The 26,849-nt window shown below is 64.5% G+C and overlaps 3 protein-coding genes across 3 annotated transcripts; 1 reads left to right on the forward strand and 2 right to left on the reverse strand.

Moving 5' to 3' along the window:
* Positions 1-44: 44 nt before the first annotated feature.
* ENTPD7 (ectonucleoside triphosphate diphosphohydrolase 7) lies at positions 45-5,660 on the reverse strand. The gene is made up of 12 exons (XM_055793857.1): positions 5,279-5,660; positions 5,023-5,196; positions 4,697-4,902; positions 4,481-4,625; positions 3,971-4,074; positions 3,841-3,897; positions 3,232-3,377; positions 2,982-3,148; positions 1,872-2,196; positions 1,688-1,773; positions 1,405-1,566; positions 45-1,234 (listed from the first exon to the last, which is right to left on the reverse strand). The coding sequence occupies exons 1-12, from the start codon at positions 5,284-5,286 to the stop codon at positions 1,006-1,008; spliced, it is 1,809 nt and encodes a 602-aa protein (XP_055649832.1). The 5' UTR covers positions 5,287-5,660; the 3' UTR covers positions 45-1,005.
* A 105-nt stretch (positions 5,661-5,765) lies between these two features.
* Positions 5,766-10,152, forward strand: SLC25A28 (solute carrier family 25 member 28). The gene is made up of 4 exons (XM_055793859.1): positions 5,766-6,350; positions 6,496-6,724; positions 7,598-7,654; positions 9,043-10,152. Exons 1-4 carry the CDS (start codon positions 5,934-5,936, stop codon positions 9,558-9,560), a joined length of 1,221 nt encoding a protein of 406 aa, XP_055649834.1. The 5' UTR covers positions 5,766-5,933; the 3' UTR covers positions 9,561-10,152.
* An 8,901-nt stretch (positions 10,153-19,053) lies between these two features.
* NKX2-3 (NK2 homeobox 3) lies at positions 19,054-21,336 on the reverse strand. Its single transcript, XM_055814666.1, has 2 exons — positions 20,814-21,336; positions 19,054-20,112 (listed from the first exon to the last, which is right to left on the reverse strand). The coding sequence occupies exons 1-2, from the start codon at positions 21,154-21,156 to the stop codon at positions 19,472-19,474; spliced, it is 984 nt and encodes a 327-aa protein (XP_055670641.1). The 5' UTR covers positions 21,157-21,336; the 3' UTR covers positions 19,054-19,471.
* Between the last annotated feature and the right edge of the window lie 5,513 nt (positions 21,337-26,849).

The raw sequence follows: 26,849 nt of genomic DNA on the forward strand, positions 1-26,849 counted from the left end.
CTGTCACTGCTGGGGAGGTACTTGCTAGAAAACGAGACTAGTGCTGGATGGCTCAAGGGGGTTGTTTTATTGCAACAGGAGTGAGAACAGCTGAGTTCAAGTAAAAAGTGACAAACTTCATTGGGTCATTGGTGGGCTTCAGCCCCAGGGGAGGAAGGCTTGTGCCTGTGTGTACAGCCACAGCCTAGACCTGCCCTGGGGCAGTGAGCTGGGCTGGAGTGAGGTGCTTCCCCCATGGGCAGGCCCAGCCCGCACTCACAGGGGAGAGAACGACATGTCTTGGTGGTAGTGCCCGATTAACATGGGATGCCACAGGGCAGACATGCCCAGGAGGAAATGTGTGAAAGGAAAGGCAGCTCAGTTAGGTGGTACCTTAGGAACCAACCTCTGAGCCCTCAGGACTGTGCCTGGGACATTGACTAGGACAGGAAGACATGGCAAAGAGCAGGACGTGTCCCAGGGAATGCTCAGAGAGGGGCCCGGCTGGGCAGAACAGCTTGGTGGGACTCAGCTCACCTGGCTCCTGCAGTAACTTCGCAGCTGACTGCCATTCCCAGTCTTTGGGCTTGTGAGGGACTGCAGAAAGGCCATCCCAGGTGATGAGCTACAGCACAACCCACCAGGTTGGCTCTGCCAGCTGGTGGCTGAGTCATGGGGTGGCCCAGTGCTTCAGGCCACAGTCGTGGGCTGGCCGCATCTATGATAGTGTCCTGCTTATCTGAGGGACCTGCCAGGGCTGCAGCCTTGAGCCTGCTGGCAGCAGAGGACTTTGCTCTACACCGCATATTGAGGCAAAGGCCAGAGGCCAGGGAATGCAAAGATTAGCACTGGGGTGAGGCAGAGAGGGAAAGCCCTGGTGTCTGTAGCTGCCTCAGCCCACAGGCTCTGGTTCTGATGTGGAGATGGAGCGCAGAGTCGAGATGGGAAGAGTCCAAGCCCTCAGAGCCCCGGCTGTCAGCCAGTCCTAGTTCTGCTGGTGCAACTGCATGGTGGGTTTCACCGGCATCACGGCCCATTGCCCTGGCCCAGGGGCACCACCACCTTGTCCAGCCAGAGCAGGGAGAGCTGGGCCGAGCGCAGCTGCCGGCGGTGGATGCGGCGCAGCCGCAGGAGGTAGAGGACTATGGCCAGCACTACAACCAGGATGCAGGCGAAGAAGAGATAATGGTTGTAGACAAAAGAGAGTCGCAGCCAGGAGGCATGTGCTTGCCGGATGCTCTCCTGTCGGAGATCCCTGTGGAAAGTCAGGACCGGCTGTGAGATGCCATGGGGTACTACCAGGGTCTGCACCGCCACTCCCACTCCCCTTACTGGGGGTGGCAAAGCCCTCACCCAGCACGGTAACTCCAGCTCCTCCCCAGGCACCCTTCCATCCAAGCAATGCCATCAGCGAGCCCATGGTACCTGAGTGGCAGAAACCGTGTCTTGTAGAGGATGGCTCCCAGCGTCCACTGCACCTCCCGGTCATACACCAGCTGGGCCGTGCGTAGGCTGGGGTAGTCCAGGGGGAAGCGGAAGCCCTGGTGAAGGACTTGGTACATCCAGGCCGATTTGAAGCACTGATACCTGCAGGCACGGCACGCGGGAGCATCAGCCAGATGTTGCCACCTACACCGTGGTCCCTTACCCCAGTGAAAGCCCCCCACAGGAGGTTGAGCCATGGCACTCGCCCAGCAAAGCTGCTCACTTCAGCCGGTGCTCATCAGCGTGCGCAGAGTAGAGGCCGCCACGGAAGCGCTGGGTCAACACCTGCCATCGCTGGCTGCAGTACTCCTGGGGGAAGGAGTTGGGGCTCAGCAGTGAAACAGCCCCTGCTCCCTCCCAGCTGCAAGCACAGCAGCTCCCCAGCCCCAGGCTGGGGCAGCACCCACCTGGGCAGCAGATGTGAAGGTGGGGGCACTGTAGTGGCCGCCCAGGCGCAGCACGTCCTCGGTGCAGTAGAAGAACTCAGAGAAGCCATAAAACTCACTGTTGCTGAAGTCGATGGGCGCTTTGTAGGCCCCCACCAGGGAGGCCTGGCTGCTGTTGGGCCCAGCCAGGAGGGGCTGCAGCAGCTCTGCACAGGCTGACCAGTCCCCTCGCCCCCGCACGTACAGGGTTCGCCCGCCCCTCACCACCGTGTCCTCCAACCCTACAGGCAGGCAGGGGTCCAGGAAGGGTGTCTCAGGGCTCAGCCCTGTCTGCTGGCCATGCAGGCTGGAAAACAGGCCAGGAAAGAAAGATGATTGCACAAGAGGTCCTGTACCACCCCCCAGAAGCCCAGTCTAGCACTGCCCTGCATCCATATACCCCCTGCACCAGACCAGGCTGCGTCCCTTTGTATCCCAGCAGTGCTGGCACCCACCCTGCCACCTCCTGCCAAGGCCAAACTTGCCAAAGCTGTCACACTGACTGGTGGCCATGTGCCCCAAGCACCTGCGAGGTGTAACAAGGCACAGCCCACCCCACCCAGCTCACGGGGATCTGTGCCCCTGTGCAGCCCCTGTGGATCTGGAGGCAGGGTTTGCTCCTGGCACAGGAGTACCTGAGCACCAAACCTCTCCACCTCTGGCGACAGCTTCACGTAGCACTCTGGGAAGGGAAGGAGAGACAGGAGACGGAGAGCTCGAGGTTGGGATGCAATGGAAAGATGTGCTGAGTGAATCAGTAGTGCTGAAGAAGGAGGGGGAAAGTCAGAGCAGGAAAAGTCAGAGCAGGAAAAGCCAAAAGCCACCAGAGGGGCCCCTCCGCAGCCTGCCACGAGGGAAGGAAGAGGAATGCAGGGAGCTGCAGTGCTGATAATGCGTGCTGGGCTTGGAGAAGGGCAGCACCCGCACACCCTGTGCCAGCCCAGGCATCTGCTGCTGCCACTGTGACTAAGAAGCTGTTATCGCCACGGGCGGCTCTTGGGGCAAATCCAAGGGGGAGAGGGTGGCCTGAAGGAACCAGCACCCCATTTTGCAATGCTGCAGCAGGGGCACCACTAGGTGAGGCAGCAATACCGGTTGTGCACATAGGTCTGGTTCAGCACAAGCTCCTCATAGCGCTGCCGAGCAAAATTGCCCCCAAAGCCGAGAAAGGTGTTGACATAGACACGGTACACGTGGCCAGTATGCTGCACATCACAGCCCAGGTTGAATTCTGCCAGCAAGCTCTTCGCAGCCTCCTCCTGGGAACACAGAGAGGTCCCTGATCAGCAACGACCCAGGGAAGGCAGGGGCTGCTCTTAAGGCTGGCCAGCCAGACACGCACCTGCTGCAGGGAGAAGGCTCCAGAGTCGGGCACTTCATAGGCAATCTGCAGGGAGGCACCCCCCATGTCCAGGATCCCAACCGTTCGTTTCCGAACCAGGGACTCTCCCTGGTCCCCCAGCGCTACAGTGACCACCACATCCTCCTCTGCAACCCACAGCAGCATGTCAGCGATGGGTAGGACCTGGGGCAGTATCTCCTCCCTTCCACCGTTACGCCCCCCAGCAGCCTCATGGGGCTCCTCCACCCCTGCAAGCAGCCCCCAGGGACCACTTGCAGGGCAGCACGTTCTGGCACTTGGAGCTGCCTGCCCCCCGGCTTTGTAGGTTCCCCCAAAGCATCCACTGTTGGAAGCCACCACAGGAACACCGCTACAAACCCTCTCTCCCAGGTTCTTCTCCCAAAATGCTGCAGGTGCTTCCCTGACACAGGGACTTGTTCCTGTGACAGGAGCAGGTGCCCCTCCAGGTTCAGGAGAGTTTCACACATGTGGCTGGATCAGGTATTGCCTGACCAGAGGGGCAGACACTGCCTGCTCCAGAGCTTGCTCTTAGCTCCAGTGCTGGGGCACTCAGACCTTCCCAGCTGCTCTATGAGCAGCCAGACTCACCATCCTCGTGATCAAACCGGCCCAGGACAAAGTTGATGCCGATCCAAGCATAGACACCTGCATGAGACAAAAAGGGTCATTACAGCAATAGACTAAACGGAACCAAGCAGTGCTTTGTGGCAGCTCCTACCTTCCTGTTTCCCCGAGATCACTTCTGCGTGTGATTTGGAGAAGAGGAAATCAAACTCCAGGGGCACGTTTCTCACCAAGTTCTCCAGGATTGCAGCTTGGTGCCTGCAAGAGCACAGGAGAGGGGCACACACTGAAGGACCTTCACCAGTGACACTCCTTTGGGGGAGCACAAGAGACAGCAGGAATCCCTCTGCAATACACCCCATGTCCAGCCCCACAAGTCCTGCTGCTGCACCCACTGCACTTTGGACACGAGGAACTAGATCTATTCATCTGAGGCTTCAGTAAAATGCGTCTCCTCTCAGCTCCCTCCCAGCGTGTTCAGACTCTCCTCCCACAGCCCTTGCCGCTTGCCCCAAAAACGCACCCTTTCCTTTCTCCAACACCCCCCCCCCGGATTCCCAATTCTCCCACAAGGATCAAGACGGGGAAGCTGTCCCCCTGCTTCTCACGGCTGAGGGATCCCAGCAGGTCCCTGGCCACCCCGGACGAGGCCAGAGGAGCTCACCCCTCAGGCAGCAGCCGCATGCCCGCCGTGCACAGGATGTAGAGCGGCGTTTCCTTGTGCTTCTGCGCAGGGATGTGGGCTGCGGCGAACTGAAGCAGCGGGCGCAGGTAGGGCGTAGCTTGCGTGGGGGCCGCTGCCGAGATGCCTGCCCGGGGAAGGGGGGCGGTGAGCCGGCCAGCCCCACCGCGGGCTGCAGCAGAGACCGGCGGCACCGACCTGGCTTAATTTTCTTGACGACGGGGCGGCTGCTCCGGTCCCTCATCTGCCTGATGTCCAGCAGGTCGTGGGGGTTCCCGTTGTGCGGGGGCCAGAAGTAGACGAAGACCCGGGACCCGCTGCTCCCGCAGTCGACGACCACCCCGTAGTTAAGGGCCGGGTCCTCCGTGTCGGTGGCCGTCAGCTCCTCTGCCCGCGCCAGATACCTGCGGCCCGGGGGAGCGGGGGGGGACACGGGACAGGGCGCCTCAGACCCGGCGAGCAACGCTGAGTCCCGGTCCCCCGGCAGCTCCCCGGTCCCCCGGCAGCCCCCGGTCCCCGCTCACCTCTCGTCGCGCCGGGCAGCGCGGGGCGGCGCGGCCCAGCGGCGGGGGGCGGCAGCCGCCAGCAGCAGCAGCAGCCCCACGGCGAGGGCCGCTCCCAGCGCGGCCAGGCGCTGCCGCGGCCCCGGGCACGGGCAGGGTCCCGCCGACCGCCACGACGGGCAGGAAACGCCGATCCTACGGGTAGAGGCCACTGCTCAGCACCAGCACCGGCCCCGGGTCGGCCCCGGCCCCAGCCCCCCGGGCCGGCCCCGCTTACCTGGCCATGCGCGTCTGCCGCTGCCCGCCCGCGCATCGCCCCGCTGCCGGCACCCGCCGCCCGCACCGGCGGCCACGTCACCAGGAGCCGCCGGCGCGGCCAATAGAGGCCCCCGCAGCCGAGCCCCGCCGGGCGGCGCTCCGCCCCCCGAGGCAGCGGCGCCCAATCGGCTCGGGGCGGGAAGGCGCCCCCAGGCGGCCGAGGGCGCGCCTGGCTTCGTTCTTGCTCCCTGGTCCGACCTTCGCCGGACGACGTCACCTAGAGACCGCCTACCGCCAGTGCCCAGCCAATCCGGAGCGCCCAAATAAACAACACGCGCCGAGAGCCGGAGCGGCGGGAGCGGCGGCCAATGGCGGCTCCCCGGCCCTGCAGAGAGGCACCGAGAGCGGGCAAAGGTCGCGGGCCCGTCGCCCAATGGGCTGCGCGGCGGGGCGGGGCGAGAAGTTGAGGTACCCAATGGGCGGCGCGCGCCGGCGGGGCGGGGACTACGGGCAGCCAACTGGCAGCCCGCCCGAGCGCGCCGGAGGGAGCGGCCGCCAGTGGCGGCGTTCGAGCCGCGGCGGCGGCGGCCAATGAGCGTGGTGCCCGGGAGCGGTGGGCGGCGGGCCGAGCCAATGGGCGTGCGGCGGGGGTGGGCGACGGGCGGTGGCGGCCAATGGGTGCGGCAGGGCGGGGCGGAGCTGCTGGCGCGGGGCGGGGCGGCGCTGCGCGGGGCCGGGGCGGCGGCGGCGGCAGCGGCGGCGGCGGCGCCATGGAGCTGGGGGCGGGCGCGGGGGCGGGCGCGGGCCCCGGCGCGCGGGGTGGTGCGGAGTCGGGCCGCGTCCTGCTGCTGCTGATGGGCGGCGGCGGCGCGGGCCGGGCGCGGCGGGGCGGCGCGGAGACGGAGGCAGAGCCGGGTCCCGGTGCCGGCCCGGGAGGGCCCGAGGCGGCGCGGAGTCCCGAGCCGCGCTCCCCACCCGCCCCCGACTACGAGGCGCTGCCGCAGGGCGCCGCCGTCTCTACGCACATGCTGGCGGGCGCCGTGGCGGGCGTTATGGAGCACTGCGTGATGTACCCCGTCGACTGCGTCAAGGTGCCGGCACCGGTGGGGGGCGCGGCGGGGCCGCGAAGGGGGCGGTGGACTGGGGCCTGGCGGGGGAGGGAGGCGGGGGCTGCCCCGGCTAGGCCGCGCCGGGCCCGCGGGGGTGACGGCCGTCCGCCGGGGCCTTGTGTTGCAGACGCGGATGCAGAGCCTGCGGCCGGAGCCCGCCGCCCGCTACCGGAACGTGCTGGAGGCCCTGTGGCGCATCGCCCGCACCGAGGGGGTCTGGCGACCCATGCGGGGCCTGAACATCACCGCCACCGGCGCCGGCCCAGCCCACGCCCTCTACTTCGCCTGCTACGAAAAGTTAAAAAAGACGCTGAGCAACGTTATCCACGCGGGGGGCAATAGCCATGTGGCCAACGGTACTGCTCCCGACGCCCCGCCGGGCCGTGGGGGCTACCGGGGGCCGCCCCCCGCCGGGCCGGGCCGGGGAGCGGGGTGGGGAGCGGCAGGGAGGGCTGGGCCCGTCCCACTGGGCCGCGGGGCATCAGCCCCTGCGGGGCCGGGGTGCCACGGCCCCGCCGAAGCCCTGCGCTCTCCCCATCTGCCAGCTGGCTGCACGGTGCCTGCTGGCCTGGCACCGGGCAGGGGGACGTGCTGGTCCCGCACCTGCCATGGCCGCTTCCAGGTGTCTGGCTCGAAGCAGGTCAGTGGCCCCGGCTCGGAAGGGTACCGGTGGACGGGAGCTGCCCGCAGATGAGCTGGGACCGGCCGCGGCCCCATGGGTTGGTCGTGCCCAAGCTCGCCCCAGGAGTGCCACATGGTTTTGGAGCCCATCGCGCCTCGGTGCCCGTTACTCGTCTCATGGAGCCGCCACGGTGGGGAAGGCGTGGGGCTGAGGGGAGCGGGGCACAGCGTGCCCTCGGCAGGCGTGTGCCGGAGTGCCGGCGCATGTCTCTGCTGTGGGGCTTGGGGACACTGGCCATCCTCGGGGCCCCTGCCAGCAGGTGGCATTGGCCTGTCCCCCAAGGGCTGGGCCCGAGTAAGTCCCGGTCAGCCCACAGGACTTGACAGCCTGTCACAATCCTCTCCCTCTCTTTCTTGAGCTCTCTCCGGGTGGGAACTGCTGAGGACTGGCCAGCCTCTTGGAGGGGAGACGGAAGCCGCTTTCATATCTCGCCCTCTTCCAGGGGCCTCCTCCTGTCCCTCGGCAGGGGACTCGGGGCTGTGGTGGAGCCTCGGGGTCCCTCACACACGCACACCCCCCCTCACATGTGGCAGTTCTTGTTTTGCAGGTGCAGCCGGGTGTGTAGCAACGTTGCTCCACGATGCAGCCATGAACCCTGCCGAAGGTAACGATGGTCCTGGCCTGCCAGGGAGGGGAGGATCAGGGTCTGCCCAGGCCGCTTGGGTCCCCTCTGCGGCATGGAGGGTGCTTTCCTCAGTGCTTACCCAACTGCAAGGAACCGCTGGGGGCTGTGGCTCTGGTTAGGGAGCCCTGTGGCTGCCCATTATGGTGGGGGTAGGTAGAAGAGATTAATTCTGGGGACCACAGCAAACCCCAGTTTCTGAGGAGCCAGGAGGGCACCAGCCTTTCACCTAGGGGTTTGGCTGAGCAGGAGAAAAGGGAAGAGAGGTGTGATCTGTACCACTGAAGTTATTCTCAGTGTGTGGGAATTTGGCATTACTGTGGTGAGATCTCAGAAAGATGTGGTATAGTTCTGGGCCTGTGTTCAAGAAGGAAGTGAAAAGAATGGGGTATGAGAAGCATGCTTGAGATGTCAGGAGAAGGGAGATCTTTTCTTGTGGAATGTCTGGGTCTGGAAGGTACCTATTTTCTTGAGCCTGGTATGTATGAAAAAGGCAGAGGGAGTTTGTAATTATTACAACTTCTGTGAACATGGTGGGAGAAGGAGGAATAACAAGGAAAGGCCAGTCATGAACACATTTTTTCTTCTTAAAACGAGGGCTTGTGACAGTGCAGGTTCCAGCTGATCTGGGCCCAGCAAGGCTTCTGCCAGCCCACTGCCTGGCTGGGGCCCTGAGGAGCAGGCAGCTGCATGGCCAGATTGTTATCATTCCTTCCCTGGAGCCCGGCTTCTTATCACAGCTGTAGCTGTTGTATCATTTTTAGCTTCTTGTGGCCCTGTAGAAATAGAGGGAGGCAGGACAGCAGCAGACTGCACTCTGGGCTTTCCCGCCCTACTTTTGGATGTGTTGAGGGCATCTGGTTGTTGCCCCGGAGTGGCTGCATTTCAGCAGCAGCTGCTAACGATCACTGGCTGGTGGGCTCTGCGATGTGCTGTGGTTATTCTGGGCTACATTGGGGGTGGTTGGGGAGAGACAGGCTTGTCCAAATTGAGGGCTGTCTGGAAGATAATAGATGGAAGGGGGTGCTTCTGACTGCACAGTAGCTCTGCAGTGGTGGATGGGGAGACATCGGTCATTTGGGAGCGAGGGTGGATGTGTACAATAAGTGCCTGGGTATTGGGATGTTTGCTGGGGTTGCCGCAGCTGTGGGGCTTGCAGGTGGTCCAGCAGATATAAACGGCTGCAGTCCTGCCTGCGGGACATGTAGGGCACTGCTGGTCTGAGTTGTCCATCATTAGCTCTTAAGCCAGCGTGACCAAACTCCGGGCACCTGGGAGGAAACCTGGCTGTGCACTTACCCTTCTCTCCCCTTTTCCCCTCCGTGCCTGGGTCCGGGCTGCTGCTGTTGGCTGCTGCCGTCTGTCCCAAGTGGTCAAGCAGAGGATGCAGATGTACAACTCGCCTTACCAGCGTGTGACGGACTGTGTGCGGGCTGTGTGGCGCAACGAAGGGGCTGGAGCTTTCTACCGCAGCTACACCACCCAGCTCACCATGAACATCCCCTTCCAAGCCATTCACTTCATGACCTACGAGTTCTTGCAAGAGCAGCTCAACCCCCACAGACAGTACAACCCAGGCTCCCATGTGGTCTCTGGAGCCTGCGCAGGGGCTGTTGCTGCTGCTGCCACTACACCTTTGGACGTTTGCAAAACACTGCTCAACACCCAGGAGTCCCTGGCCTTGAGCTCCAACATCAGCGGACACATCACAGGCATGGCCAATGCCTTCAGGACGGTGTACCAAGTGGGTGGCGTGACCGCCTACTTCAGAGGGGTACAGGCAAGAGTCATTTATCAGATGCCCTCAACAGCAATTGCTTGGTCCGTGTACGAGTTCTTCAAATACATCCTCACCAAGCGCCAGGAGGAGCGGCGGGCTGGGAAGTGATCCAGAGCCAAATGCTGTTCCAGACCTGCTTCACCTCCCCCCCTGGTTTGTCTTCTGACCCCTCTCCCTTTTGGTTTGGTTTGTGTTGACAAGAGGGGGCAGCGAAGCCCTTTGGGGTTTAGTGATGCCAGTTTTTGCCTGTGGCTGCTGCAGTTCTGCTCAGGCAGCGCGGCTTGTTCTCTCCCAGGGTAGTCCAAGATGTCCTGCTGGGAGCTGCAGCCCCGGTCACATCCTCTGGCACTTCAGTGGAGCTGTGCTCCTGTTCTTCCCTTAACCAAAGCCTCCTCTCATGCAAATTGCCCCTCCTCTGAGGAGAAGGTGAATGTCCTACCTTGCCTCTGGCAGGGCCAAGCTGAGCTCACAGCCACCAAGGAGGGGGCAGGGAGGTGGCACTGGCCGGTATGCTGGGGGCTTTGTCTGGCTCTTGGCTGAAGCAAAGCATAAGCCTTGCCGTTGTCTTGTAGCACGCACACGTGATGCTGACTGCCCCGGTGGTGGTGGGGAGGGGAGGGGAGGATGGCACTTGAGGGGAGACTGTAGGTTTGGTTTTGTTCCTGCTCTTGACACTTCCAATAAAAACAGTTCTGCTCTATCCTCATGGCCCTTTCTTATCCCACATGGCCCAGCTCCCAACACTGCGCCTTTCTGACTGGGCCCAGTGCTGAGCTGATAGGTGCCAGGGGGTGAAGGGAAGCGGCGTCTGGGGGTGGCAGTGGGAGGAGAGGGCCTGCCTGGCTCAGCCACCCTGGCCATCTGCAGGGAGGAAGGTGGTCCCCATCCCCTTTGGCTTGTGGCCCATTGCTTGCTGCTGGCGTGAGTTGTGACCGCACCGGAGAAGCTGAGGTTCATGCTCCTTGGCCAGGCAGTCCTGCACCCTCAGTCTTACCAGGAATCCTGAGGATGCTTCCAAACTGCTCCAAACAGGTGTTGGCAGGAGGGTCCTGGGTTGTGTGTGTCAGGAACAGAACAGGAATTTTGGTGTTAGGTCAGGCTGGAGGGCTTTGCACCTCACACAGGGAATTTGGGGTTCAGCAGAGATTTTGCCCCCTGATTTTGAGTAATTAAACTAGTTTGATGCTCAATGAACATCTTAAAATTCTACCAACACACTTGCTCAAGGTGCTAGTGTTTTTGTCCAATCTAATTTTTTTCTAATCACATTAATAGAATAGCTTGTTTTTGTACATGTTAATATCTGTCTAGATACTGACTTCGTTTAGGGAACCTGGACCTGTGAGCCATCCTCGCTGGGTTTGTACTGAGCACTGAAGTTATCACCTAGTCGTGTTGACCTTCTTTCCTTGAGCCAGGTGCCCTTGGATGATCCTGGCTCTCACAGGATGCTCCCATAGTGCTTGTAGGAGGGGCATTTGTCCCACAGTGCCATGCCCAAAATCCCTCCTGGAGGAAATGCATTCACACCTGTGGTATGTGCTGCCAGCAAGCATCTGGGTTGGCTCAGGGCTGCTCCAGAGGATCCACTGGCCTGGCCTGCACAGAGGGCTGCAGGGGTGGGCTGTGGCAAGGGGAAAGAGGGGTTTTCCTGTGGCTGGAAAGGCTGCTAAGTGAGCAAGGGCAATGTGCAATCTCCGGGAGCATTGGGCCCCAGTGCTGTTGCGGGGCTGGAGGACAGGGGCACCCACACTGAAGGGTGCTTGACACTCCACCCAAGCCCCAGCCCAGCCCCAGCTCCAGCTTTACCCTGAGCATCTCTCTTGCCCAAGTTCCTGAGTGTGGGTGATGGATGCCAAGTGACTGCCCATGGGATTTTCAATGGCTGCCCAGAGGTCTGGGTGTCCCTGGACACCGAGCAGCCACAGCCACTGCTCTGCAGGCCGGGTCCACCTGGGTTTACGCTGTGCCCATCCTCTGCTCCCTAGCATGGCTCCTGGTTCTTGGATGAGAAACTCCTTAAAGAAGCAAAAGCCTCTAGAGCCTCCAGTTTTCTCACCATTTCAGGAACTGGGGCTTTAAGAAATAGCCTAAGTATTGCAAGATTTGGCAGCCCTGCGGCTCCTCCACCCAAGAGAGAGAAATCTGAGAAGCAGAAATGGCTGGGAGAGACCAGGGGAGGATTAGCTTGGCGGGCAGGGCATTAGACAGGAGTTTGCAGAAGACGGGTATGACTGGGCTCTGCTAGGATGGGTCTCCCTGCCCAGAAGCCAAAAGCTGTTGGCAATGGAGCTGCAGCTTTCCTTTAGCCCTCGCTGCATGCTGGAACAATGACAAATCCTGCAGAGGGAAAGGCATAAACATGGGCTGGGGGGAGATTCACACTATTAAATCCATCAGCTGCTGGAAGAAGCTCTATAAATGTCAGTGGGCAAAGTCATGACTGAAGGTGACTCTGGGATGTTTCCAGGAATAACTGCCCACAGAAGTGTGGTGGGAGGGAGTGAGACCCCCAGGAACAAGGAGATGATAAGTCAGCACAGTGTCACAGAGATGCTACCATGTGAGCAATTGGCCTGAGTGCTCTCCTGGCAAGGGCATGGCCTTTCTGGTCTCCTGGCACTTTGTCAGCTTACCCAGCAGCAGCTGAGTGTCGCCCAGTGCAGGCAGCTGCAGGCAGCAACATCCCTGCAGAGGATGGTGCTGCCTGTGAGGAGTCTGGTGCTGCAGGGATGGCAGGGACACCCAGGGGGTTTCCAGATATCCTTTGGGCCAGGCCACGAAAGACTGGAAAAATCCCCTGTTCTGCTGCAGTCTCCATCGCCTGAGCTGAAGCCCTGCTGCAAGAGTGAGGGCTGGCCAGGGCAGTGAGCAGCTGCTCCCCAGCTCTGCCAGGGTGGGGGTGACCCCTTGCCAGCCAGCCTGGTCCCCCGGTACCTTTGGCATGATGAGATGCCCAGAGGTAATGGAGTTATTGACTGGTTCAGCTATGGCTGCTGCCTTTCCAAGGTCTGATCATGCCTCAAGTGAAGCCATGCTGGTCTGGGTCTGTCCTGTGGCCTCCTAGGTATTTGGCTGTGCGTCGAGTAAGATCCCTCCTACAGCCTCTTCTGAGTAAAGAGACTATTTTTGGCTTTCCAGCAAGGAAGCCACGCTCAGCCCAGGAGAGTTTTGGAGACAATCCCTTTTCCTTTTGCCTCCTTGCAAGATCCCCAGTTACATCCAGCACAGGCAGGGATTTGCTGCCTTGCCTTCCCATGTCTGACTGCCCCTTGAGCCCTGTGTGCTGCCACTGGTGCTGAGGGGGTCCCAGGTGGCGTGAGCCCCACAGCCCCCGAGCAAGCAGAGCCAGGCAGCACTGCCAGCCTTGCACTGTGCCGGGTGATAGATCCAGGGCTGCCACAGCTCTGCCATGGCACAAGCCCAAGCTATTTCAGGCAGCCCACGCCAGGAGCAGCTGAGGAGCCCCCAGCCACCTTCCTGGGGTAACTGGAGACACCTGCACTCCTGCAGGTTAAGGGGCAGAGCTGGGGTGAGGGGAGCTGGGGGGGGGGAAGGGGTGAATTTCCTGCAGAGCAGGAAGGGGAGACCCCTCCAAGCATATCTGCCCCATGCCTTCAGCCAGGGACCAGCAGGCTGCTGAGCTGCTCCTGCCTCAGGACCCACACACAGGGTGCTGAGTCCCAGCCTCCAGGGGCCTTTGCCAGCCCAGCTCAGGGGCAGATGGTGGGGGACAAGGGTGCTGCCCTGCCAAACCACATCCCTGCCCGTCCTCTGCTGGCACCCTGGGCTACCCTGAGCTTTCCTGTCCCCAGCTCCTCTGCAAAGGGTGCCTGACAGCTCTGCTTGGTGGGAGGAGGTGGCTGGAGCCTGCAAGGAACACAGAGGTGGGCTCCCAGCCTCCCTCTAGCCCCGACCCACCCCGGCTCTGGGATTCCTCAGGGCTCTGTCAGACCCCAATAAACTCATACAAGTTCTCATGACCCCATGGCCTTACAGCGGTGGTAAACGTGGGCGCCAGAGCTGCTGGACACAGAACAGACATTGCCTTTGGTGGGTCTTGGGAAACCTTCTTCTGATCCGTGTTGCTGCCTGGGTTAAACTGCTGAGAGACAACTCCTGGCTGAGCTGGTCTCAGCCTGCCAGGCTCCAGCTGAGCATCAGTGTTGAGGAAGGCAGGGAACACAGCCTGAAAGGTAAAGCTGAGGCTGAAAACCTGCTTTTATGGCTGTAAGGAGCCACCGGAGGAAGCAGTCCCCAGGGCTGGGCTGGGACTGCTCTTGGCGTGTCTGGTTTGACTGGGAGATATTGGGAATACCCGTTCTTAGTGCAGGGGTGTGTGTAAAAGTCCCCTGACAAAAGACTGCAAAGTGGCCCTGGGAAGATGCTGCCTGGCTGGAGCTGGAGTGCAGTCAGATGGCATGTTGCACTGGGGAGGTGGCAGAGGTGGGAGAATTGCTGCTTCGGGGCTGGATGGGGTGGCAGCGAGGGTCAGTCTCCCAAGGGCACATGGGTGAAGGCAGCTCAAGTGTACTGTGACACTAGAGCCTGCTCTGGGATCAGTCTCAAAAGCAGCTGAAACAAGGGCTGTTCCAGGAGTCTGGGGGCTCGGGGGGGCTCCAGCCCTAACCTCCAAGGCCCAGCACGTTTGCAGGTATTGCACTGACGACAGTGCTAGTCCCGGAGAAACCCTGCAGTTTCCCGCCCCCGCCCCAGGACACCTATGGCATGGGGGCTGACATAAGAGCCTCCTGGCAGGGCACAGACCATGCCTGGCACGGCTAGGTGGGTGCCGGGAGAAATGCGAATCCAAGCAGGCTTCTCCTCTGTCTCCGGGAGCTTTTAGATGCCCATTAGACCTGAGCGGTATGTCACCCGGCGCATTGCCAGGGGCTCTAAAAAGGCGAGGGAGCAGGGAACCGGGCCGAAATGGGGCTGTGCCTCCGCTAGGGACACAGCTCCCTCTGGTGAGGACGCAGCTCCAACAGGCACCAGGCGCTGGACGCCACAACCATCCCAACTGTCCTTGGTCAAGGACTTGCAGGGGTTGAACGCGGTAGCTGGAGGCTGCGGGCAGTGCCAGGGCATCGGTAGGTGGGGGAGGACAGGGGGTGTCCCAGAGGACTCCCCGACATTGAGTGAACCGCAACGTCTTGGGGCAGATGAGATAGAGCTACGAGCCTGCGGGATCTCGCACAACGACGCTGGATACTTGCGCGCAGTTTTAAGAACACTGAGCGCAAAACATGGCTCGCTAGGAACGGACCTGCACGGAGGCTGCGAGAGGACACCGGTCCTGTCCCCAGCTCTCCCACCGCAGCGGGGCACGCGTGGGTGCTTTCGCGGCGTGTACACGCCCGGCGATGCCGCCTGGTGCCGCAAAGCGGCTGCGTGTGCGGCGCCCCCCGCTCCCGCAGAGCCCCGCCGCGGACAGGCGCCAGCCCGCCCAGAGCCACCGCACCCAGCCAGCGTGTCCCACTGCCGTCCCCAGCGCCGGGCTGCGATGCCAGCGGGAGGAGGCAACCCTGCCCGCCGGCCCTGCAGCCCTCCAAGCCTGGCAGGGGCACCCGGGCACCCCCAAACCCGGCCAGCATCCTGCGGCGCGGGGCGGCGGGGACAGAGGGGTACCTGTCGCTCCCTGTCCCCGGGTGCTGGCCGATAGATGGCGGTGGCGTATCTCGCTTGGGGACAGGCCCCGGGAGCAGTGTCCCTGCGGGCGGCCGGAGGGAGCTGGGGTCTCCAGGCAGCACCCCGCCGGCAGCCGGGGACCCCCCTGGCCTCAGCAGCGCCCGCCTGCAGCTGCCCCGGGCGCGGCGACGGATGGCCCCCGGGAAGGGGTCTGTGGTTTCAATTGCCCCGGCGGGGGAAGGTGGCACGGGGCAGCCAGCAAGGGCTTGGCAGGACCGAGGGGCAGCTCCAGCCTTCGGCAGCGCTCTGCCCTGGGGGGGACAGAGATGCGGTCCCCTGCTCTCGGCGGGTCACCTGAATCCCTCGCAGCAGCGCTGTGTCTGGTCTCCCTGTTGTAGAGAGGAGAGAAGGAACAGCTAAAACACGGGGGTCTCCCCACACTGCTTAGTCAGGTGTAGTCGTCTTGTGATGCTTGGGACAGGCTGGAGGGGTAGGGAGGGTCTGTGGCCATCGGTGGCTCATCCAAGAAAGGGAGGCAGGTCCCTGGCCCTCATGCTGGCAGGCAAGTAGTGGGAGAAACCTTCACTGGAGGGTGCCCAGCACAAGTACCAATGTTTTACTTTAATTACCAGTCCATGGCTGGCCACAGCTTTCTTGGCACTGAAGAACACTCGCACAACAACCCCACATTGCCATTGCCAGGAGGAGCTTCCAGCATCTCCAAGCCCTGACATCTCCACAGAGCGCCGGTGGCCAAGCAGCCTCAGCATCTCCCAGCTTGTGGCATGGGACAGCTGCAGTGGGAAGCACTGCAGAGCAGGAGCTGCCACTCCAACCCATACCCTACACAGAGGGGCAAGTGCCAGGCACCGTCCCAACACGCAGCTGGGTCCCTGGGCTCCTGGCCCTGAGGCAGCAGGAGGTGGCTGTGCCCAGGCTGAAGTAGATGGAACTCAAATTCAGCAAGGTCTGCCCAGGTCCTCAGGCAGCCTGGCCGGCCTTGCTGGGAGCAGGCGTCTCACTCCGTGCCCAGGTGAACTTGCTGATGGCAGCAAGTGGGCGGTGAAGAGAGAAGGATGAAGGGTGCAAGGGGGACGGCTGACCACAGCGTGGGGGGAGGGAGGAATGGAAAAGGACAACAGAAAGAAGAGGAAACCAGAGCACATCTGCAGTGCTGCAGAGGGAACAGCATTCCTCCTGAGCATGGAGGAGAGGCCACAGAACACCAGTTAGCACTGGGGTTTGGATAGCGCCTCCCTAGGAACCACCAGACAGAGGCAAGTTCTACTCATGGCCTCTTCCATGGCCAGGAAACTTGAATTAAAAACAGAACCGGAGCCCATGCACAGAGCAGGCCTGAGGCCTGGTAGTTAAAGCCTGGCTGCTCCAACAGTCCTTCCTTTGCTTGAAACTGGTGCGTTGTTTTAGAGAATCTTGCTCCTTGTTGAAATCAATCGGCATTTTTCCACCCCAACTCCCAAACAGCAGTAAATCCCCTGATCATCCATGAAGAAACAACACACGCCGTCTGCCCCTTGAGCATGGCCCTCCCCATCCCTCTCTCCCCAGTGTCCCTCTGCCTGTGCAGCTGCCACAGCAAGACCATGTGGGAGGGAGTCCCACCAGCACCCTGTGCCTCTGACCCCACCAGCAACACCCCGCTTTGCCCCAGGGTGTGGGGTATGGAGTGCGTCACTGGCGGGTACTGCCTCCAGCACGGCCACGCAGCAACTTCCCTCCATTGTGTCTCCCCTCCCTGGACAGCCTGTCCAATCTGCGGTCTCCCACCTTCTCCCTCCCACCGGCCTCCTCCGGCTGTTCCTCCTCTTTGGAGCGCTTCACTTCCGCCGCCCTGCTCCAGGCCCTCCAGCACCGCCAGCTCTTTGTGCTGCTCCGGCCTGCCCACCAGCTCAGGGGCTTTGGGAGAGAGTCTGCAGAGGGGTCCCTCCCACTAACCCACTGCCCTCCCCCCAGTCTGAGCTGGTGGGACAGCTGGGATCTGTCCCAGGAATGGGGCTTGCGATGGTGGACATCTAGAAACTTCCACCGCCTTCCACCGCCATGCCACATTGGCCGGCAGCCAGGCCCCTCGGCATCCCCTGGCTGGGTGCTCCTCCAGCTCTGTGCAGGGAAACTGGAGCTGAGCAGCACATGTGGGTGTCACCAGGCGCAAGTGGGGTGAGCATAATACTGACCTCACACCTACAGCATTGCTGATAATGTGCCCCTTTGCTTTAGTTAACTGTCCTTGCCCTGGACACTGTGGCAATGGACATGGACAGCATGACCTGTGCCAGGAGTCTAGTCTTGCCCAGAGCCTCTGGGTGCTGCTGAGGGGGCAGTGGATTCCTAACCAGCTGCCATGTACCTGGAGGGGACATGCTAAGCTGGGAGCTCCTCTCACACACCCCAGTTTTGGAGGAGCTTGTATTGTGGTTGTGATTCCTCTGGCTTGCATACCAAGGCATGAACTCACATGGGTCCCCTGTTTTTTAGGCAACGGTCTGGCAGAACATGGAGGAAAATGCATCTTTCCTATGGCAGAGACAGATCTCCCCAGCCTGACTGCTGCTGCGGAGAGAGAGCATTACCTATCTTTGTTCTTGGCTATCCTGTTTCTACCCACGAGACCACAGGGCCTTAACCACTCATCTCTGAAAGCCAAGAGTGGGCCTGGGCTTCCTCTCCCGTGACACCTTGCTGCCATCCAACAAACAATCGGCTGGGCGTGCCGCATCCTCTCCCAGCGCCAGTGCCGCGAAGCCTGCCGGCCTCAGAGTGGCTCACAGGACAGTGGGGTGCCATGCCGAGCCAGGGCTGAGTGCCGGGGCCTGTTGGCTGCCTGCTCTGTACCTGCAGTGCTGCTGTGGAAAGAATTCGTCTAGCTCCTTTCAAACAGCAGACCCCGAGGGTGCACGTTCAGCTTGGACAGTGGAAACGTGCAGTGCAAAGACAGGTTTAGCAGCGGTCACTACCTGCTGCTTCTGCAATGGCAGGCTACAAAAACCTGGCCCTCTGCTCGTGGTGGAGCAACCACCACACAGGGAGGGCAGGGGGAGGACACGGTGGGCATCGCTGCCCGAGGGGGGAGGCATACCGAGCCCCTGGGCTGTGTCGGTCCCAGCGGCTCCACTGGAAACACCTTTGGGAGCTGCAGCGTCGCAGCAGGGAAATGTGCGGGACGGTGCGGGAGAGCTCCCGGAGCCTCCGGCTTCTGCTGCCGCCTGGGGCGAGCCAGACGGGGCTCCGCGGGTGTCCGGCCCCCCCCGGGCGCGGCTCCGGCTCCGGACCCGGCGGCGGCACTCGGCGGGACCCGCACGGCAGAGGCACGGCCGCGGCGGGGCCGGGACCGCCCCAAGAGCTCCGCGGCGGCGGCGGCGGCGGCGGGACGGGGCGGCCCGGGACGGGGTGGGCGGGGGACGACCCCGCGGCCGGTCCCGCGGGGCTCGGGGGCCTCGGCCGCCCCCTCCCCCTGCAGCCGAGCGAAATGGCTGAACATGTAGCAATAATGCCCCAGCATTCAGGCTGCCCGGCCCGGCCGGCCCTAATCAGCGGCCCGCGGACCCCCCTCCTCTCCCCCTGCGCTCCCAGAATGGGGAACAAAACCCAGCACGTTTCTGCAGCCCCCGCGCATAAAGCGCCGGGCCTGGGCCTCAGTGGGGGGCAAAGCGGCCCGTCAATCTTGGCGCCGGGGCCCCTTTGTCCCTCGCCTCCCTGCCACACCTTTTGTTCCCGAATCCAATAAGCGCCTATTCCCGCTACCTTCCGCGGCGGCTCCTTTCAGCGCCGGCCCGGCGACCACAATGGGCCCGGCTCTGAGCTGCGCGGCCCCATTCAGCGGCCTTGGCACGCTCACAAGCCGGCCGGGCCGCCCTGCCCCGCGGGCACGCCGCTGCGACCGCCCCGCCGCCGGGCACCGACCCCGGCCCCGCCGCTGGGCACCGGCCGCTGGGCGAAGGAGGAGCGGGCGGCGGATATTGCACCTGGTTTATTGACTGACTCGGCGAGCTGGCGCTGGCAGTAACAGATACAGAGTAGATAGAGGGGCCGCGGCACCCCTGGGCCCCGCCGTCGGCTTTTTACAAGAAAAGCTGCTCCGCTGGCGCGGCGCGATCGGCTCCGGCCCGCCCGGCCGTCGCGGGGGCTCCGCGGGGTGGCGGCGCATCGCTGCGAGCTCGGGCGGCTTCGTCCCGCCGCGCCGCTCCGCCCGTCGCCGGCCCCGCACCGCTGCCCGCGGGAGCGCTGAGGTCCCGCCGCGCCGTCCCGCCGCCGCCGCCGGTCCATGGCGCGCGTTGCGCGGCGCGCAGCCGGGCGTCGGTGCGGGTAATAACGGGACCCCGGAGCCGCCGGGCCGTCCTGCCGGTTCGCTCCCGGCCCTCAGTGCGTGCGGGCTACCAGGCCCGGATGCCCTGCAGTGCGCCCTGGCTGCAGGAGGGCCCCGCCGCCGCCTGGTGCAGCGGTTGGCCGCCGCCGCCGAAGCCCCCCAGGCCGCCCACGTTCACGAAGGGACCGGCGGCCGCCGCCGGGCTGCAAGCGGCTTGCATGGAGGCGCCGCCGGTGCCCGCCGGGTAGGTGCAGCCGTAGCCGGGGTTGTAGGAGGCGGCGTTGCCGTAGCCGTAGGCGGGGAAGCCGTTGTAGGAGTACGGCCCGTTGTACGCCGAGCTGTAGCCCTGCGACCCGCCGAGGCACGGCTTGCCGTCGCGGACCAGCACGGGCACGGCCACCCTGCGCGGCGGCGGCGGGGCCGCGGGGCCGCCCAGCTCCAGCGACTTGTCCTGCCGCTGCCGCTTGCACTTGTAGCGCCGGTTCTGGAACCAGATCTTCACCTGCGTGGAGGTGAGCTTGAGGCTGCTGGCCAGGTGCTCCCGCTCGGGCGCCGACAGGTAACGCTGCTGCTTGAACCGCCGCTCCAGCTCGAAGACCTGCGCCTGGGAGAAGAGGACGCGCGGCTTCCTCCGACTCCGCTGCTTCGGCCTCTCCGCCTCCTCCGCCTTCTCCGCCGCATCCAGTGGCTTCTTCAGGACGCAGCTCTCTGCACGGGGGAGCACAGGTCACGGCTGCACCTCGCTCCCGACGAGCGCTGCACGGCGCTCGTTGCTCCCGACGGGCCGCATCGACGGGCCACATCGGCGGGCTAGAGCCCCGCGCCGCGTCCCGGCCGGCCCCGCGCCGCTACGCGCCCGTCGGGGAACCGCGGCGCGGACGGAGAGGCAGCGCCGGGACCGGCCGCCTCCGGCACTGCCTGTGTTAGTGAGGGGCCGGTTCGACCCGCGGGGCCGGGCGCTTCCCCGCGCCTCCGAGCCGGCTGCGGCGTTCCTGCCGCGGCCCCGCGGAGCTGAGCCCCGGGACGCGCCGCGCACGGCGCCGGGCACCTGCTCCACCGCCTCGTTCCCGGAGGGCCCCGCCGCGGCGGGCGCGGGTTGGGCCTAACCCGCCCCGTTCCTCCCTCCCTCTCCGCTACAAAAATTGCGGAGCGCGGGCCTGCTCCGGCAGCACCGCATCAGGGCCCTGCGGAGGCGCTTCCCGGGGAGGCGGCGAGCAGGGCGCGGCGGCGGGCGGTGGCAGCCCCAGTACGTGCCCGTCCCGATTCGACGTGCCCAGGGGACGCGGCGGCGCGGGCTGCAGCGCCGGGAGCGGACCTTAGCCGGGCGATGCCCAGCGGGCTAGCAACGCACCGCGGGGAGCGAGCGCGGGCCCGTCCCGGCGGGGGAGCGCGGCGGGGCCGATACTCACTTGGGTCGCGGGCCGCGGGGTCCTGCTCCTCTCCCGGGCCAGGGGCCTCGCAGGAGCCGCGCAGTACTGCGTGCACGTAACTGTCGGCAGAGATCCGCGCGTCCGCCTGGCTGCCGGGCGCTGCCATGGGGCTCAGGTAGGACAGCTTCTCCTCCTCCTCTTCCTCCTCGCCGTCGGAGAAGCGGGCGCCATCGGCGGCCGCCAGCAGGCAGGCGGCGGGGTGGAAGTGGTGCTCCAGGTGGTGCGGGAGCTGGGCCCCATAGTGCGGATCCTGCTGCTGCTCCAGGTTGAGGATGTCTTTGACAGAGAAGGGGGTGGAGGTGATGGGGCTCGGTAACATCATCGGGGCAGCGCAAGCTCCCAGGCAGTCCCGCGGGCCCGGCGGCGCTCGGGCGGCGGCTCGGCGGGGAGCGCCGCGCCCGGTGCGGGGGGAGCAGGCAGCGCCGAAAGACGAGGGGCCGCGCCTGCTCCTCTCTAAGTTGCCTCCATTAGCCCGGCGCTGGGGGTCTGCGTTTTGTTACAGCTTCTGCAGGGACAGCCAAGGGCTCAGGAGCCTCCTCTGCCCCGGGCCGGCACGTCACGGCGAGGAGGGGCCGGGGGCGGCCTCGCCATTGGAGGGAGGGGGAGGTAGAGCCGGCCCCCTGCCCGGCTCCGGCCGCCCGGCCAGAAATAGCAATGTATTAAGGCTGCGCTCGGGGAGGCCGCTTCCCCGCAGCGCGCCCCGCCGGCCCGGCACCCGCCCGGCGGCCGCGGGGACTGTGCGCCGGGGCCGGGGTCCCCGCAGAGAGCCGGGGCCGCCGCCGCCGCGCCTCCCAGTGCTAAGCACGTGTAGGTAGGTAGGGACCCCCGCCCTGCCGCGCCCCGCTGCCCCCTGCCCGCACACGGCCCGGCCCGGCCCGGCCCCGGCAGAGCGAACACGTGCGGCCCCGCCGGCCCGGGCTCCGCGCCCCGCCGGCACGGCCGCCTGCCGCCCGCCCGGCTCCGCAAGCGCCTCCCGCCGATCCGCACTCCTCCCGGAGCCGACGGCGGCCCCGCCGGCCCGGGCGGACCGTCACCGTGCGACGTACACGTAGCCGACCCACTCCGCGTGCCCTGGCACTCCCGGTGCCCCGGCTGATCCCCCCGCGACCGACCAACCTGCCGCCCGCCCCTGTCTCCCGCAGCCGGTGCCACGCGCGCTCGCCCGAGGGAAGGCGCGCGCCGCCGCCGCCGCGATCGGTTCCCGCAGGCCGGCGACCGCCAGGCCGCGCCGGGCCGGGTCGGGTGGGCATCCCGGGGCCGCGGTGGTGCGGGGCTGGGGCTGCGAGCGCTATGCCGCGCCCTTCGGTGCTTTCTTTCGTTTTCTTTCGTTTTCTTTCGATTTGTTTCGTTTCTTCCGCCGGGAACGGGCGGCGAGTGGCTCCGCGGAGACACCACGCGCCGTGCCGGCGGGGGACGCACCGAGCGAGCCTGCTGAGCCCGCTGCGTACCACGAGCCCCCGGCCTCGGGGCTGCCCGGGGCACGGGCAGGGCACCCTGGTGCGGCGCGGCGGAGGGTGCCGCAGCCCCGCACCGGAGACCCGCGGCCCCCACACCCCTCCGAGGGCTCCGCGCTGTCGCGGCGGGTGAAGCGGGCGCACCGAAGGGGGGGCGAGGGGTCCCAAGCGATATATTTCGTTCTGATTAAAATCCTGCCGCCCCGCAGGGCTCGGATCGGCGCCGAGACGAGGCCAAGGGAAGCCGGGCGCGCTCGCCGCGCAGGTGAGTGTCCCGGAGCCAGCGCTTCGCGGGGCCTTCCCGGGCGCTTCTCTCGGGTTGTTACAATCCGGCGGCTCCGCCGTTTACGGGCTTTGTCGGTGCCCTCGTCTCCCCGGCTCCCGCCGCTCCGGACGCCCCGGAGGAGCCCATTCACCGGCGGCGCAGCCCGAGTCCCGCACTCTTCGCCGCAGCTCGGGCGCTCCCGGTCCCGCGGCGGGGCCGGTTGCCGTTTTCCTGGCGCGCCGGATCGTTCCCACCGCGCTGCTTCAAAACCCTCGCCATAAATCGCGGCGGATCGGTTTCTCCTCGACGCTCCCCTCCCGCTGCCGGTGCCGGCCGCCTTCCTCCCGTACGGAGGCCGCCCAGTCCGGACGGTGGACGGCGAACGGCGCTCGCCGTTACCAGGCCTGATCGGGGCCCGGATCTGCCCCGTCCGCCGGTGCGTGGAGAAGCCCGGTGCTGCCTCGCTGCCGCGGCCCCGAAAGCAATTAGTAACAATTAGCCCGTTATCGGTGTTGGACATCCGTCGCCGGCCCCGCCGGCTCCCGCCCGCCGCAGGGCCCCGCTCCCGGGGAGGTGCAGGCGCGGCGGCCCGGCGGCAGCGCGGCGGGGCTTGGAGCTCTCTGCACGGCGCCGCGCTACCCGGGAACCCCGCGGTGGGGAGAGCAGCGGCAGCGGCCGGTGCCCCCGGTGGCGGCGGCAATGACGGCTGCCGGGCCACAGCCTAGTGTACGTCTGCCCGGCCGTCTGCGGGAGCAGCAGCCGCCGAGCCGAGGGCCTGGGCCCGGCGGGGTCTGGCTCGCCTGGCGCCATCGCGCTCCCGCCCGCAGCGGGATCCCGAACAGGCCGAGCGCCAGCCGCGGCCTGCGGGCACGGGGAACCCGAGCCGGGCGGAACCGGCGCTTCGGGACGTCTCCCCGGCGCTTGGGAGCGGTCCTCCCGCCGGGACGCGGTCCACCGTGCCGCCGCCAGCCAGAGGGAGTGCTCGGGAAACCCACGCCCCGCGGAGGGAGCAAGCCGCGGCCGGGCCCCGACACGCGCGGGGGCACCCCGGTGTTATCCCAGCCCCGGCCCCCGTCAGTCCTCCCGGTGCGGTAACCAAGCCCGCGCCTTCCCTCCCTGCCGGCATCCCCCCTTTGGTAGGACAGGATCAGGCCCGCTTCGGCGGGACGCGAGCGGCGATTTCCCAGATGGGGAAGCCGAGGAAGCGGGGAGATGCTCGGGCCCGACCGTGCCCCTAGGCGCTCGGTACCCGGTACACCCCGGTACGCGGCGCGGGGGTGCAGGACCCAGGGGAGGGAGCAGCCCCGGTACCTGCCGGCGGGTGTCAGCCCCGGGATGCGGCTCCGGGGCTTTCCCAAGCCGGCTGGGCTGGGGTCACCGGGCTATTAATGGTTATTTTATTTATATCATTAGCGGCGTCCCCTGAGCTCTGTTTACAGCGGGGCCTTGTTGTCCCGGCCGCTCCTGCGCTCTGTTTAGACAGGGGATTATTGTAATGGATGGAGCTCGCCGTACGGATGCTGCAGCGAGCCAAGAGCCCCCTCCGGGCCCGGGAGGGGGGAGCAGCCCTGCAGCGGCCGCGCACAGTGCGGCTGGCGGGCAGCCCCCCCTTCCCGGGACCCGGGGCGCAGGCAGCCCGGTGGCCCGCGGCCGGGAGCCTCGCTCGGGGCGATGCTATCAGCCCCGGGGCTGCTAATTGCTCCATTAGTCTCGCGGGTGCCGAGCGCTGGAGCCGGCCCCGCGCTAATGGCCGTAAACAAACAAACACGCTAATCCGGCCCTGTCTCCGGCCCCGGTGCTCGGGGAGCCAACGGGGGACGGCGGCGCGGCCCCGGCGCGGCTGCGGGAGGCCCGCGGCGGGCGGCACCCACCTGCCCGCCGCCCCGGGCAGCGCGGCGGGCCCGGGCCGGTGCGGACCCGCGCCGCCGGGAGCTGCCCCCCGCGCCCGGCTCTATTTACACAGAGCCTGCCCTTGTGTAAACGCTGCGCGTCGTGGTTTATCTCAGGGCCCGTCTGTTTCTCGTTCTCTGTCAGCAGCGCCCGGTGAAGGATGGCCCTTTCCCAGGGGCTCGGCCCTGATTTATGTGAGAACCGCAGCGCGCCGGGGACGCCCCCGCACGGCGGGGCTGCGGGGAGACGGCGGGGCCCGGGGCAGCGACCCGCCGACGGGGACGCGCCCGGCCCGGCCCGGCCTCGCACGCCCCGAACACCTGCCGGCAGCGGGCCCAGCCGGTGCCCGCGGCGCGGCACGGCGCTCCGTCCGCTCCCGGGCAGTGCTCTCCCCGCACCGAGCGTCGGTGCGCAGCGGACGCGCACTGGGGGGCTCCGGAAGGAGCGGGCATGGAGCAGCCCAGCCAGCAGCTTCCATTCCGGGTGTGCTGCCCCGGTGTGCCCGCCTGGGTGGCTTTTATCCCAGCCCCGCCGCTTGCCCAGGAATGACTCTCACATCTTTTTGAAAGAAAACGTTATCTTCATTCCCCAGGAGAGGAGAGGGCTTCTGCAGGCAGCAGAGCCAGGTCCAGGCAAGGGATGCTGCACACTTGCCCGGCAACGTGCTATCTTCGTCTCCCACGGCTCTGTCAGCCTTGGCCAGGCAGCGCCCAGGCTGTCCTGCCCACTCGGGTCTGCCAGTTGACACTTGCCTGCACCTCGCAGGGTCCTGAGAACACCTGCCTTGGCATTGCCAAGAACCAGCCATCTAATGCCCATTTTCTTGAGAAACACATCACTGCAAATATTTGCTTTTCTTGAGTATTTTCTTGCTCCACTGGCATTGTCTGATTTACTTCCGCTTTGCAGTTCTTGCAGGGATGTATGGCTCGGAAATATGTCCCAAATGCAAAGCCTCGATGAGAAATGTGTTTTCTGAGAGTCAGAGCCAGACTCCTTAGCGTCTTGAGAAATGCATGTTTCCAAGGTGGGAACTTGATTTGGGGGGGTACAAGACCTGTGTACAACACTCAGCACTTTGGGGGATAGGAGTGGTGAATGCAAGGGTGCTGGTCAATGTAGCAAGGGGAGCTTGGTAGATTTGGGAACAAAAGGGAAGGCTGCCCTTGATTTCAGTGCCTGATGGACCTCTGAAGCTGAGGCTGACATGTCGAGCTTAGTGAAAACCAACTTGCAGGAACAGGTAAAGGTCATCCTACATCTGAGGCAATGAAGGATAGGAAATGTCAGTGCCAAGGACCCCCTACCGCCTGCTTTTATTTGGCATCTCTCGTGCGCAAAGGGTATCCAGGCTTCACAAAGCCACCCTGCTGCACAACACAACCCCACAACTGTGAACATGCAGAGTGTAGCAAAACACCTCTTCCTCTGGAGGAGAAGCTGTCATAAATCACTGTTTACTGCTCATGCGATGAGAAGGTCCCCTGTCCAGCAGAAGGACAACACTGCTGCAGACACACGTACACCAGCCCTTGCTAGGGCAAACCCCACAGCTTTTCTGGGAGGGTCTTTGCTCCATGCCTTGGAAGCCATTGCTGCATGTTTGCGTCCATGTGGTTAAGAAGCTGGGCTGAAATTCATCCTTTAGCAGAGGCCCAGTATGAGGCTTGCTTACCGCTCACATCCACAGGCCTGCGTACCACTTGCATCCCGTAGGGCTTAAGTGGAGCCTAAGTGGACCCTGGGCCTTGCGCTGGCAGCCTGCCCAGTGCTGGATTTCAGCTTCGAGCCCAGGCCTGCAGCTTTGATTCATGCATGTAATCCTGCTGCGGTCAGCAGGTTTCATCCTGCTCCCACCGCAGCCCGCGGGACAGTTCACACGAGAGTGGCAAGGTCAGCCTCTGTGCTTGCATGCACCGTAGAAAATGGGAACAATTGAAATTAAACCAATTAAATTTTAACAGGTCTGGAAAGCGTTTTATTACATAATAAACAGGAGGAATTAGCCATGTCAGGCTTTGCTCTGTGTGTGCTGGCGGAGCAGTTCCTTGCTGTCCGCGGCACTCAGTGTTCCTCTGGGCTGGGGACCTCCCTGCGCTGCCACTGTGGCCGGCCCACCGCAAACACACGGGGCTGTGAGTACAGCTGCACGCTGGCTCCCGGTCCTGTCCAGCGCCTTCCCCCGAAGCATTGTGGGTGCCATGCTTTTCTTAGCCCTGAGCAAAGCCTTTTCTAGAAGAAATCGCGCAAATTATTCAGTGGCTATTTCTATGGCGTCCTTCAGGGAGAGGGAAGCCCTCATGCTTCTGTACAGGCATGCTGGTGAGGACCCAGTGGCCAGGCTGGATCTGCGTGAGGTGATGACACATGTCTCATCTTGGAAACAGGGCTGATAAGTTCCTCTTG

The sequence above is a fragment of the Falco peregrinus genome, chromosome 1, assembly GCF_023634155.1.
Source record: "Falco peregrinus isolate bFalPer1 chromosome 1, bFalPer1.pri, whole genome shotgun sequence".
NCBI lineage: Eukaryota > Metazoa > Chordata > Aves > Falconiformes > Falconidae > Falco > Falco peregrinus.

Excerpts from the sequence above, each read along its gene's own strand:
- SLC25A28 (XM_055793859.1), top strand. The coding sequence starts at position 5,934 with ATGGGTGCGGCAGGGCGGGGCGGAGCTGCTGGCGCGGGGCGGGGCGGC. Across the intron at positions 6,351-6,495 it reads ACCCCGTCGACTGCGTCAAG|ACGCGGATGCAGAGCCTGCG; the intron begins GTGCCGGCACCG and ends CTTGTGTTGCAG. Across the intron at positions 7,655-9,042 it reads AGCCATGAACCCTGCCGAAG|TGGTCAAGCAGAGGATGCAG; the intron begins GTAACGATGGTC and ends GTCTGTCCCAAG.
- ENTPD7 (XM_055793857.1), bottom strand. Across the intron at positions 3,378-3,840 it reads CCGGTTTGATCACGAGGATG|AGGAGGATGTGGTGGTCACT; the intron begins GTGAGTCTGGCT and ends TGTGGGTTGCAG. Across the intron at positions 1,567-1,687 it reads GCTGATGAGCACCGGCTGAA|GTATCAGTGCTTCAAATCGG; the intron begins GTGAGCAGCTTT and ends CCGTGCCTGCAG.
- NKX2-3 (XM_055814666.1), bottom strand. The coding sequence starts at position 21,156 with ATGATGTTACCGAGCCCCATCACCTCCACCCCCTTCTCTGTCAAAGAC. Across the intron at positions 20,113-20,813 it reads CCCCGCGGCCCGCGACCCAA|AGAGCTGCGTCCTGAAGAAG; the intron begins GTGAGTATCGGC and ends TCCCCCGTGCAG.